Source organism: Bidens hawaiensis, unplaced genomic scaffold, assembly GCF_021521415.1.
Source record: "Bidens hawaiensis isolate Kalapana, Puna unplaced genomic scaffold, B.hawaiensis_p1.1 tig00038070_1, whole genome shotgun sequence".
Taxonomy (NCBI): domain Eukaryota; kingdom Viridiplantae; phylum Streptophyta; class Magnoliopsida; order Asterales; family Asteraceae; genus Bidens; species Bidens hawaiensis.
The window spans coordinates 79,747-92,909 of NW_027505522.1; the positions used below are offsets into that span (position 1 = coordinate 79,747).

A 13,163-nucleotide genomic window follows, 5' to 3' on the forward strand; every position below is an offset into this window, starting at 1 on the left:
ATCACTTCTCAACTTCCTATCATGCAGCTCTTTGGTCTTCAACTTATAATTTTACGAGTGTGCATAGGCATGATCGCGGAGTTCCTCTAACTCATGTATATGATGGAAACGGTTATCTCCAGCAGTCGAAAGATCAAGGTTAACTGTTTGAAGCGCCCAAGAAGCACGATGCTCCAACTCAACAGGCAGATGACATGCTTTCCCATAAATCATTCGAAACGGTGTGGAACCGATCGGAGTTTTGTACGCTGTACGGAAAGCCCACAAAGCATCATCTAATTTGTCGGACCAATCCTTTCGGTTTAGCCCAACCGTCTTCTCAAGAATGCGTTTAATGCCCCGGTTACTCACTTCCACTTGTCCACTGGTCTGTGGGTGGTAGGCAGTCGCAAGCCGATGGGTGACCCCATAGCGTTGCAACGCCTTCTCCATCTGCGCGTTGCAGAAGTGAGTGCTCGATCGCTGATCAAGGCTTTCGGTACACCAAACCGAGAGAAAAGAGTTTTTAGAAATCTCACTACAACTCGGGCATCGTTAGTGGGCAAGGCTTTGGCTTCGACCCACTTGGAGACGTAATCAACCGCCACGAGTATATACTTGTTCCCTCTAGACGACGGGAACGGGCCCATAAAATCAACACCCCAAATGTCAAAAATCTCGCAAACCTGATTTGCATTTTTGGGCATCTCATTTCGAGATGAGATGTTACCAACACGCTGGCATCGGTCACAGCTATTAACGAACGCGTGAGCATCTTTGAAAATCGAAGGCCAATAGAATCCTGAATCGAAGACCTTCTTAGCAGTAAGAACAGCACCATGGTGACCTCCTGTCGGTCCCTCATGACAGTGGCTCAAAATCCGCCACCCCTCTTCAACATCCACACATCTCCTCACCAGCTGATCAGCACCTATACGAAAAAGAAACGAGTCATCCCAAATGTAGAACTTTACGTCAGCAAAGAATTTTTTCTTTTGCTGGTGAGACATCCTCTTAGGGAGGGAACCATCGACTGGGAAGTTAGCGAAATCGAAAAACCACGGGTAGCCGTCATCCTGGGCTCTGACAAATATGAGATTCTCTATCGGGAAATGGTCATTGATGATGACCACAGCATCTCCAATCTCGGCTCTCTCAAGACGTGACAAGTGATCGGCCGCTACATTCTCGGCTCCCTTTTTATCACGGATTTTGATATCAAACTCCTAAAGCAGTAGGATCCAACGGATGAGACGAGGTTTAACGTCCTTCTTGCTGAAAAGATAACGATTGGCAGCATGATCCGTGTAGACGATTGTTTTGGAAAGGACAAGATAGGACCTAAACTTATCGAACGCAAACACTACAGCTAATAACTCTTTCTCGGTGGTAGTGTAATTCTCCTGGGCACTGTTTAGGGTCCGGCTAGCATAGTAGATCGGGAGGAAGTGCTTCTCCTTCCGTTGTCCAAGCACTGCTCCAACTGCATAGTCGCTCGCGTCGCAAGTCAATTCGAATGGCATAGACCAGTAGGGAACAATCATGATCGGGGCATTAATGAGTTTGTCTTTTAGAAGATCAAAAGCCTCGATACACTGTTCAGAGAAGACAAATGGAACATATTTCTCTAGTAGCTTGGTCATCGGTCTCACAATTTTCGAGAAATCTTTAATGAACCGTCTATAGAAACCAGCATGACCTAAAAAGCTACGGATGGATCTCACAGAAGTGGGTGGGAGAAAATTAGAAATGGTTTCAATTTTAGCTCGATCGACCTCGATCCCCGCACTTGAGATCCTATGTCCTAGAACAATGCCCTCGTGTACCATGAAGTGACACCTCTCCTAGTTGAGGACTAGGTTAGTGTCGACACAACGAGCCATCATCCTATCAAGGTTAGAGAGACAATGATCGAAAGAATTCCGGAAGACAGAAAAATCATCCATGAAAACCTCCAAGGAATCCTCGATCATGTCGTGAAAGATCGCCACCATACATCGCTGGAAAGCAGCTGGAGCGTTACAGAGTCCAAAGAGCATACGTTTGTAGGCAAACGTGTCGTAGGGGCAGGTGAATGTGGTTTTCTCCTGATCATCGGGAGAGATCGGGATTTGGAAATACCCGGAGAAACCATCTAAAAAACAGTAGTACTGCTGACCCGCCAAACACTCAAGCATCTGATCAATGAAGGGTAGAGGAAAGTGATCTTTCCTAGTTGCATCGTTCAGTCTGCGGTAGTCGATGCAGACTCTCCAACCGGTCACGGTCCTAGTGTGAATAAGCTCGTTTCTTTCATTTGTGACAACAGTCATGCCACCCTTCTTCGGAACCACTTGGACCGGACTCACCCAGGCGCTATCAGAGATGGGAAAAATGATTCCCGCATCAAGGAGTTTAATGATTTCTTTCTTAACAACCTCTAGCATTTTCGGATTAAGCCTCCGTTGAGGCTGAACGACGGATTTGAAATTATCTTCCATGAGGATTTTATGAGTACAGAACGAGGGATTAATCCCTTTTATGTCGATAATCTTCCATGTTATTGCCTCCTTATGCGCTTTCAGCACCTTCAACAACTTCAACTTCTCGACCTCCGTTAAGGCAGACGCGATGGTGACGGGTAGCTTCCTCTCTTCATCTAGAAAGGCATACTCCAAATGATCGGGTAGATCCTTAAGTTCTAAGGAAGGAGGAGGGCTCTCAATGGAAGGTCGGTCTCTCGGATCGTCTCGCACGATCTCAACAGCTGACTCTGAATCTAGGGGTGGTGACACGGTGTCATCCATCAATGGTGGAACGGTCATGGAAACCATCTCTACATCTGAAATCTCCCTATCGAGAATCTGTGGGTCCAAGGTAGGTCCTCCACAGATGTCAGTGAAAAACTCCCGCACATGAGATACGATGGTGTTAACGAAATACAGGGAGTCGTCCGCCGACTTGGGGTGTTTAAGTGACTGTCTTACGTAAAAGGTGACGTTATCATCCCCAACTTTCAGAATCAATTTGCCCTCACGGACGTCGATCAACGCCTGTGCGGTGGCAAGGAATGGTCGGCCTAAAATGAGCGGGACACTATCGTCCTCATTCATATCCAGAATGACAAAATCCACCGGGAAGATGAACTTGTCGATACGAACAAGCATGTTCTCGACCACCCCTCGCGGATATTTCATGGAACGATCAGCAAGTTGGATACTCATTCGGGTTGGCCTCGGTTTGCCAAGACCCAACTTACTGAAAACAGAATACGGCATAAGATTGATGCCATCTTACTTGGAAGAATTTGATAGTTACGACTCAACTTACCAACGGGGAATACAGTATGTACACTGGTGATGGTAGGATGAGTTCTCAGGCAAAAAGAAGCCGTCCGCATGACATAGTCCGCCACACCGAATACCATAGCAATGCGGAACGAGACTTTACCAAACCATACCGCCCCACGGCCTTTGCCAAAAAATCAAAATTCATAGCAGTAATTGCCATTGCACCCTTCCCTGTCAATGCCAAAATACCTACATCAGTAGGCAAGTACAATGGTATGACTGATCCAAGTGATCATCTCTAGAACTTCATGGAAGTGGGTGGTGTCAGTGTTTGGACGCTCCCTTATTGGTGTCATATGTTCGCATTGACACTAATAGGGGCAGCAAGGAATGGTTTGAAAAGTTACCCGACGGTGAAATTTCTAGTTGGGACGATCTGGTGAAAAAATTTTCTCAGCAGTTTAGCCAGCAGAAGAAACATACGCGAGACCAATCAGAAATTTTAGATGTTGTTCGCCGCGATAACGAGTCCATAGAAGATTTTATCACCAGGTTCAACGATGAGAGCTTGAACATCGGCGGAATCAGTAAAGACATGCTTCACAGTGCCTTTCGCAAAAACGTCAAATGTGATTATTTAGTCCGCACACTTACGGGCAGAGATGGAATGCCAAAAGTGTGGGACGACCTTATGACTGCGGCAAAGGTGTATGCTAACACTAAGAAAACATTGAGGAATGGTAACCCGAAGCAAAAAATTTAAAGTCGAATTTCAGAATCTGAGACCTAATAAACAGGCGAAAAGCCCTATCTGGTCAAGGCTTCAGCCAAGTGCGGAAGTGTCAAAACCATTTGATGCAAGATCCCTCATAGGCAATAAGAACAAGGCGGGACCCGCAAAACGAGGTCCCAACAATTGGACTCCTCTTTCAAAGACTCCCGCCGAAATTCTCACTACAGAGAACATAAAATTTAGAAAGCCACAGCCACTAACAAGAAGATCATTCTTGGATGCTACCAAGCACTGTTCGTATCATGACGACATTGGCCATAATACGAATGAATGTAGAACATTGAAAAATGAAATTGAGACGGCTGTGAAATCTGGAAAACTCGGACACTTGGTAAAAAATGGAAAACCGGACAACGATAAAGCCCCCATTCGAGACAACCAACGTCCGGGCAAAAAAAAAGTCAAAGATCTGAATGTTCATATGATACAAGGCGGATACAGCACAGAGAAAAAGAGGAAAGAGTCTGACGACGAGGAATAGAAGAATGAGCCAGTGATCTTTCCGCGGATCAAGGGAGGCCGGAACAATAAGAACCCCCTGATCATTACTGCCGTCTTCGGACATTATCGTTCCCAGTACGTCTTCTTCGAAACAGGTAGTACATCAGATATTATGTACGAACAATGCTTTGAACAGCTTGACGAAGAAGACAAAGAAAGATTGAAACCCATTCATGCTCCAGTATCAGGGTTTGGAGGGGAGATAATGCATCCACGAGGGGTAATTTCATTTCCAGTCACTCTAAGTGACGGAACCCATTCGAGGACCGAAGAGGTTGAATTCTTAGTTTTGCCTGCAACGTCAAAGCATGATATCATCTTAGGACGTGAAGCAATTGGGGATTTCAATGCTCATCCGTCCACAGCTCACGGAGCAGTAGGAATTCCAACTTGCACTGGCATAGCAATAATTCATGTTAATCGGCATTGATTTGCAACTGAAAGTTCAAAACCTAGCAAGATTCCAAAACAGTCTCTGAGGACTGAATCAGAAAAATGGGTTTTGAACAAAAAGTTTCCTGATCAAACTGTAACAATAGGACCTGCTATCTCTGCGATAGTACGGACGTTCTTGAAACAGTTATTATCAAAAAATATCGATGTTTTCGCGTGGCAACCCGCGGATATGACGGGTGTCCCGCGGAACATTGCGGAACACAAACTAAGGGTAAACCCGTTGTTTACGCCAACTGTTCAAAAACAACGTAAGATGGGTCCGGAACAAACAAAAGCAATGAACGAACAAGTCCAGGACTTCTAACAGGCAGGGATCATTCGTCCAATCCGTTATCAAACTTGGGTCGCCAACCCAGTTATCGTCCCCAAAAGCAATGGGGCATGGCGGATGTGTATCGATTTCAAGGACCAAAACAAAGCATGTCCCAAGGATTGTTATCCTTTACCCGAAATAGATCTCAAGGTTGATGTTGTAGCACCATTCAAATTTAAATGCTTCCTGGATGCCTATAAAGGCTACCATCAGATCCGCATGGCAGCGGGCGATGAGGACAAAACAGCATTTTGTACCGATCAAGGCACCTTTTGTTACAAAATGATGCCTTTCGGACTGAAAAATGCGGGAGCCACATATCAATGATTGATGGACATAGCGTTTAAAAGTCAAATCGGTCGAAATTTAGAGGTGTATATGGATGATCTCGTAATCAAAAGTGTTGAGGAAGATCAGATGTTGAGAGATATTGAAGAGACTTTTGAAACCTTGAAAGGTATTAACATGAAGTTGAATCCGGCTAAGTGCTCGTTCGGAATGGAAGAAGGAATATTTCTGGGAGTGATTGTCACGGATGCGGGCTTCAAAGCTAATCCGGATAAAGTTCAAGCTATAGCTCGTATGTCTTCTCCTTCTTCCCTCAAGGAAGTTCAGACACTCAATGGGCGATTGGTTGCTTTGAATCGATTCTTGGCAAACCATGCAGCCAAATCTCATCCATTTATCTCAACACTAAGAAATTGCCTTAAGAAAGCACATTTCAATTGGACTGCGGAAGCTGAACAAGCTTTTGTGGAGGTGAAAAAATGTTTGATGGAACTGCCTACGTTAACCGCACCCTGTGCGCGGGAACCTTTAACGTTATATTTATCAGCTTCAGATATTGCCATCGGGGCTGTCCTTCTGACAGATCGAAAAAACGTCCTAACGCCGATCTACTATGTCAGCAGAACGCTATCAGACCCGGAAATGAGATACTCCATGCTCGAAAAACTCGTTTTGGCACTGGTCTATGCTGCCCGACGCCTCCGTATGTACTTTCAGGGGCATCCTATCAATGTCTTAACCGGGTACAAGCTCAAAAACGTTCTAAGTAAACCAGATGTGTCTGGGCGTTTAGCCAAATGGGCCATCGAACTAAGTGAACATGCAATAGAGTACAAGCCTAGGCCAGCAATCAAAGAGCAGGTGTTGGCGGACTTCGTGACAGAGGTCCCGCATCACAAAGAAAAAGAATGTTTAATCGAGCAACAACCCCGAGCACCTCCGGAATTAGGACAGATTTGGTCTTTATTTACGGACGGAGGTTCAAGCAGTGAGGGATGTAGCGCTAGCCTCAGGTTGGTAAATCCCGAGGGCCATGAGTTTACATATGCCATAAAGTTGGATTTCAAAAGTACCAACAACGAGGCAGAATATGAAGCTTTCTTGGCGGGCCTACGGATTGCCAAGAAGCTGGGGGTTAAATATTTGGAAGTCCGGGTGGATTCCATGTTGATTGCGGGGCAAATCAATGGCACATATGAAGCAAAAAATGATATCATGGCTTCTTATGTGTCGCAGGCAAAATATTTGATGCTCCAGTTCTCTTTTTGCAAAGTCATTCATATAAAGAGAAGTGAGAACAGATCAGTAGATGCTCTCAGTAAATTGGCTTCAACAAACTTTGAACATTTCGCCAAAGACATCTGCATCGAAATATTAGACCGCCCATCTGTTTCGCAACATCAAGTTTTAGTGATTCAAACGGTAGTGGAATCCTGGATGACACCCATTATAGAATACCTGTCATCCGGAGCACTTCTGGAAGGGAAAACTGCGGCTAGGAAGGTAAAGCACAAAGCCTTGAATTATCAGATTCTTGATGGTGTGTTATACTGACGTTCCTTCCTCGGACCACTACTTCGATGTGTGGATGCCGAGGACGCGAACTACCTAATCAGAGAGGTTCACGAAGGCATTTGTGGTCTTCATGCTGGCCCGCGCATGGTCGTGGCAAAATTAATGGATGCCGGTTACTATTGTCCAGGGATGCACTTGGATGCTGTGAATGAAATCAGAAAGTGCGATTCTTGCCAACGGCATGCCCCTATTACGCTACGACCAAAAAACGAGTTAGTTCCAGTCACTTCAGCTTGGCAGTTCCAGAAATGGGCAGTTGACATAATGGGACCTTTCCCTGAAGCCCCCGAACGCGTCAAATTCTTGATAGTAGCCATCGACTACTTTACAAAGTGGGTGGAGGCTAAACCGATGGCTTCCATAACAGCAACAAATGTTAAGAAATTCCTATGGGAATTCATAATATGCCGGTTTGGCCTTCCTCTGGAACTCGTTAGTGATAATGGAACTCAGTTCGCGGACAGTGGGCTACAAGAATGGTTAAAAGAATTACACATTTCTCAAATCTTCACCTCAGTAGCCCACCCGCATGAGAATGGTCAGGTTGAACGAACCAATCGGACCATCAAAGAAGGAATTAAGGCCAGACTAGGAACTAAAAGGACGGGTTGGGTCGATGAATTACCTCACGTGCTATGGGCTTTCCACACTCAAAAGAATTCTAGTAATTCTAAAACCCCCTTTAGTTTAACCGATGGCACGGAGGCCATGATTTCGGCCGAAATCGGAATCCCATCCACCAGAGTCCTTACGATCGAGGATAACGATCATGAACTCCGGATGAACCTTAACCTCCTTGAGGAAAGGTTGGTAGGTACCGACATGGCATCAAGCCCATCCCCATATCTCGGTACCGGTACCAAGTTTATAAGAAAATCAGGATCAGGAAATTCAAGATCAGATCGGTAGGTACCGACATGGCATCAAGCCCATCCCCAGCAAATACCATAAATATTTTCTTTAGGGAATTTTTTTAGACTACAGATGGGAGATTGATCATGTACTATTCAATATTCACCGTTATTCATACAAGGAAATATGAATCCCTCATATGTGTTCCATAGGTTAGACCAACCATAAAAAAATTCCAAATTTGTCCAAAACTATCATATAAAACAATTCTATCCATCATACAGTACACCTGCAAACTCCGCAAGGAAAAAAAGTACAAATACAGTTAACAGAACATAAAAAGTAATTTCTGTTGGTTACACCTTCACTATACACAAGTACATTTTCGGCTTTTTGGCTTCTGTTTCCTCTTTTAACTTTCACGGGGGTTAAAAGTTTTTTCTATCTTTGTCTTCTATTGTGTCAAAAAGAGTTCATATTTCCGGTTGATTTGATTTTTCTTCAATATATGTGAACTCGAAGGAGCCCAGGCTGAGGCTCAGAGTAGTCAAGGCCCTCTTCTTCCAGCAGGTATCTCTGAACAACAGGAAGTCTAGCTGGCATGTGGGTTCCTCTAGTGTGGTGGCCCGATCCAACACATATGTACACATGTAGACACTGATCTGCTGACCTGGCAGCATTTCTCAGCATTGTGAGATCTCGTTTTAATACATGAGTTGCTTCGATTACATGTAGCCCTTGGAGATCTATTAACCTCTCATGTCCTCTTCTTCCATTAGCATGCATAACTGGACTCACTGGATTCCTACATGAATATTAACAAGAAGGATCCCAGAAACAAATGATTTGAAGTTAAGTGACAAAGTGCATAAAGTTTATACATGTGATACTTTCAATCTATTTACTTAGGAATGGGTCGATTCAACTTATATTTTATCTCTAAAAAAGGAATTGATTATTGACCTATTATTTCTCCAATTGAATTGACAATCTTTAAATTGGAAATTGTAAACAAAAATCAATAATCTTAACTATGAAACTGTAGGTTGCAATCATGATACATCATTTGAATAACGGATTCAGTAGAGGCTCAAAGCAAAACTAAATTGTATATGGGTTCATTTGGGTCCACCTTAAATTAGTCAACAGGTTAAAATGAGTACCTTATTAATGAAGGCCAAATTGGTTTACCTTATATTAGTCAGTGACTTCCCGGGTCAAACCAGATAACTATTATAAAACTTCTTAACTTAAAAGAAGGTCTAAATGGGTTAGCAGTTAGCACTTAGCACCACCCAAGACCATTGATTGTCTTCACCTACTTGTCACCACCATCACCGGTGCAGCCGCCATCGATACTCCACCGCTGGCACATCCACCACTGTCGCCTTCGGGGCAGGGCGGACACCTTTTTTTTCTTTTTCTAAAACGACACATTTTAAACCAGGGGTAAGGGCAGAGATGGGTTTTTTTTTTAAAAACGACTCATTTTAACCACGGGGGTGGGGTGGTTACTTTTTTCCTAAAATAACTTACTTCAACGGGGATGGGGTGGGTACTTTTTGTCTTAAACGACTTATTTTTTTTTTCTGACATAACTAATTACAACCCGGGTGTGTGGCTGGGTACCTTTTTTTCTAAATGATTCGTTTTAACCTGATTACAATTTAGCCAAACCTATTTTGACCCCAACCAAATTAATACGTTTTTGCAAAACAGCCCATACTGACCCAAATTCATTTTGCTTAGAACCATTTTGACCTGAATTCGTTTTACTTATAACATGTTCTGACCCGTAACCTGAAACCGCCCAGTTTGCTGGCCTATATGAAACCATTAATTTTGTTTTCTAAAATAAACTTCCTGATAGTAATAAGGCAATGCAAGCAAAAGTTCCTAGATTCATGGAGATATAGAACAGCTTATAAGGTATCATGCTTGCATATTCATCATTTGAGTCTCCAACAATTATTCCAATAACTACATATCCGATTTGCCCTGTGGGTGATATGCAAGCATACATTTTATGCTTGTTTGAGTAATTGTAATGAGATTCCCCACTATCATGCTAAGAATAGCTAGGATTTCCAGAATAAGATGCCATTCGTTTGATGAGAAATAGAAAGAAATATCGAAAATTCGAGTGGCTGAAGAAACGCAGAAACATAACTAACCTCTGACGATATATAGATTCTTGAGCTTTTACATGAGCAGCCTTCATTTGAATGTTGTGCAGTTGCCCCTTTACACTTAGTTCCTTGGCTAAAGCCTTGTGTCCAATAAGGTAAGCCTGACGTGCCTATTATTATCGGTTGTGTTTTATTTCAAACGGGTCAAACCAAACCAATAAATATCGCTAACTGAAACTTGAAGTTGACCAATATCTACTTCTAATGAATATACCTGTTCAAAGTATGCATTGCGTAGGCATGCATGATCACGAGCTTCACCAAGCATCTCAGAATACATATTTGCTGTGATATCAGCAAAATAAAGCATTCGATTAACAAAATGATGAATTTAACAAATAATCAAATATTGTATTTCATCAAGAACATTACGGAATGCATCTCCAGTTTCAAGCCAGACAGGAGCAGAACGGGCTGAACTCCGGTTAGCCAATCTATCTCTATATTTCATCCTTCCATGGGCATCATAATAAGAGCTGGTCAAATCACGAGAACTTCTACTTGACCCAATGGTGGCATCTTGATAAGGGTCTCGGTTATGTTTCTGATTAAAACCACCATCTGCTTGAAGCTGTATTATAAGATTAAATTTTTTTGTTAATGCAATAAATTGTCATATGATGGTTTGTGGTTGTTACATGATACTAATTGAACTGTATATGATAAACCAACTCTGTTAGAGATGTGAAGGATATACCTCAAGCTGAGCCAGCCTCTCAGTAGTCAAATTCAAGTTTCCTGCAATTGCAAAGTAAGCATCTGCAGGACTTTCAGCAGTAGAACCTGCAAACTGTGAAGCCAAAAAGTCAAGAGGGTTGACTTCCGTACTTTCATGTTGCTCATTAAGCATGTCATCTAGGTAAGCATGCCCACGATCGCCATTGTAGGGAGGCATGTCTCTGACACCATTGACCAGCTGTTGACCTTGCATATCCCATGGTTTAGCAGACAGACTTTGAAAACTAGAAGCAAGTGGATGATGAGATGATTCCTTTTGAAAATTGTTAGTGAACCGTGATGTTTCATTAACATCTGCTAAAGATAAAGTTGACAAGCGAAGTGCATTAGTTCCCAGAGAATCATCATCTGTTGCAGCATTGAAGTCGGGAGTGATGTCATCAGGTAGTTGGTGACGCCAATAATCGTGCGCCTCATCATCTGAATTATGTGACACAGATGACTCCGATCTATCTAGTACTGCTTTCCCTAGTGTTGTAGTAGTACCGAAATCACCAAAACTTGAAGATGCATCAGGAGCACCAACAGTTGCAGAAGGTGATCTTAAAGCAAATGGAACAAATTCTTTTGCATCTGGATTTAAACGTATAGTTTTGCCTGTTGCACTAAGTGTTTTGTCAATGGAAGAAGACCCTTTGTTGAACAAGCTCATCCTTATTCAAGATCAAAAACTAAAAGGTATATAACAACACTCTAAAATCAACCTGCAAGTTGCAGACTGCCTTACCCAAAGCCTGCGAAACGCATATCTTGTATCATACTTTACTCATACCAACATGGTTTGCGACAAATAAATAACTCCTAAACTTAGGTTGTAAACGAACAGAACGTCCTGCAACCGTTCGCTCTGAATGAACAAGGAACTTCGTTCGATTTACTAAACGAACAAACACGAATAGAGGCTTGTGTTCGTGAACATATAATAATAATAATAATAATAATAATAATAATAATAATCAAGGTTGCAAAAGTCGCTAGGCAGAACCTAGGCGGCCGACTGGGGAGTTGGGTGTACTCGGGGAGTACTCAAAGAGTACTCGGACATGGTAAATATAAAGAAAATTAATATTTGGATATTATATACATGTCAAATATCATAAATTTACTAATATTTATAACAAAATAGGTAAAGATCAATAAAAATAAGAGAAATACATTTTTAAATAATAAATTATTCTAAAAATTGTTAGTCATTAAGTAAAAATATGATATTTATTCTTTAATATTAAAGAAATATGAGTTATGATTTATTTTTTTTAAGCTAAAATCGGCCCAAGTTTACCTACTAGATGCGATTCTGACTGAGGTTGACCACCGTCAATTAATTCTTAGTAACTAGGCGGAATTAAAGAAACTCGCCTCGGCGACATACCTTGTAGCGAGTACTCGGGGAGTACTCGGCTTTGGAAACCTACTTTTACAACATTGATAATAATAATAATAATAATAATAATAATAATAATAATAATAATAATAATTTGTCCATTTATGTTTGTTCATGAAAGGTTTTTAATATTTTTAATGACTTTTCTAATCTTATCACATATATATGAGTATGATGCGATTACTTTGTATGTAAAATAAGCATATGAATAAGAATGTTAAGAAAAACACCAACACAAACTCGGTAGCCTAACCGAACCGATCGTTGGCACAGACCACTCGTTTACAGCCCTACCTAAACTTAAGGTCCACATGAAAATGCATAAAGCTTGAAAAACCTAAATTATAAGCAGAATAATAATGAAATATTCAGCAACAAAAACTTGTTGTAACAAGTCCTGATAACAAGTAATAACAATTGAACGTTATCGATACATGAATCCGTGAGTGTGAGTTTGATATACCTTGGCGGAGGTGGATGATTGAAGAAACCGTATTATATAATGGATCCATATCCGATTACACTATTACAGCAGATGAAGAAGACAGGTAAGGTAAGAATATCACACGAGAAGATAGAAGATGATTCAGGTAGGTTATGTTGATATTTCTAGCCTTTTATTTAACTAGGTAACAATCCCGACACATTTCGACGAGGTTCGGTTGGTATCGGTTAAGTTAGTTACATCACCAACATTAAATCAAAAACTATATTTTGTAAACGTTCAAAACAGTATCAACACACATATAACTTAAAATAAAAAGTGACATGAATGCCACTATTGGTCAGGCACGTACCGATATATGCATTTAACCCAAACATAAAA

The 13,163-nt window shown here is 41.8% G+C and overlaps 2 protein-coding genes across 3 annotated transcripts; one reads left to right on the forward strand and one right to left on the reverse strand.

The window, feature by feature from the left end:
* Positions 1 to 3,304: 3,304 nt before the first annotated feature.
* On the forward strand, positions 3,305 to 4,522 carry LOC143613710 (uncharacterized). The gene is made up of 3 exons (XM_077087348.1): positions 3,305 to 3,513; positions 3,627 to 3,954; positions 4,046 to 4,522. The coding sequence occupies exons 1-3, from the start codon at positions 3,305 to 3,307 to the stop codon at positions 4,520 to 4,522; spliced, it is 1,014 nt and encodes a 337-aa protein (XP_076943463.1).
* Positions 4,523 to 8,367: 3,845 nt separating this feature from the next.
* Positions 8,368 to 12,918, reverse strand: LOC143613712 (polyadenylate-binding protein-interacting protein 7-like). Of its 2 annotated transcripts, none has more exons than XM_077087349.1 (6): positions 12,801 to 12,918; positions 10,913 to 11,687; positions 10,588 to 10,786; positions 10,430 to 10,500; positions 10,201 to 10,325; positions 8,368 to 8,831 (listed from the first exon to the last, which is right to left on the reverse strand). In XM_077087349.1, the coding sequence occupies exons 2-6, from the start codon at positions 11,603 to 11,605 to the stop codon at positions 8,528 to 8,530; spliced, it is 1,392 nt and encodes a 463-aa protein (XP_076943464.1). In that variant the 5' UTR covers positions 11,606 to 11,687; positions 12,801 to 12,918; the 3' UTR covers positions 8,368 to 8,527. The 2 variants fall into 2 exon arrangements, with proteins under 2 accessions (XP_076943464.1, XP_076943465.1); XM_077087350.1 differs by having other exon boundaries at positions 10,913 to 11,657; positions 12,801 to 12,889.
* Positions 12,919 to 13,163: the final 245 nt, after the last annotated feature.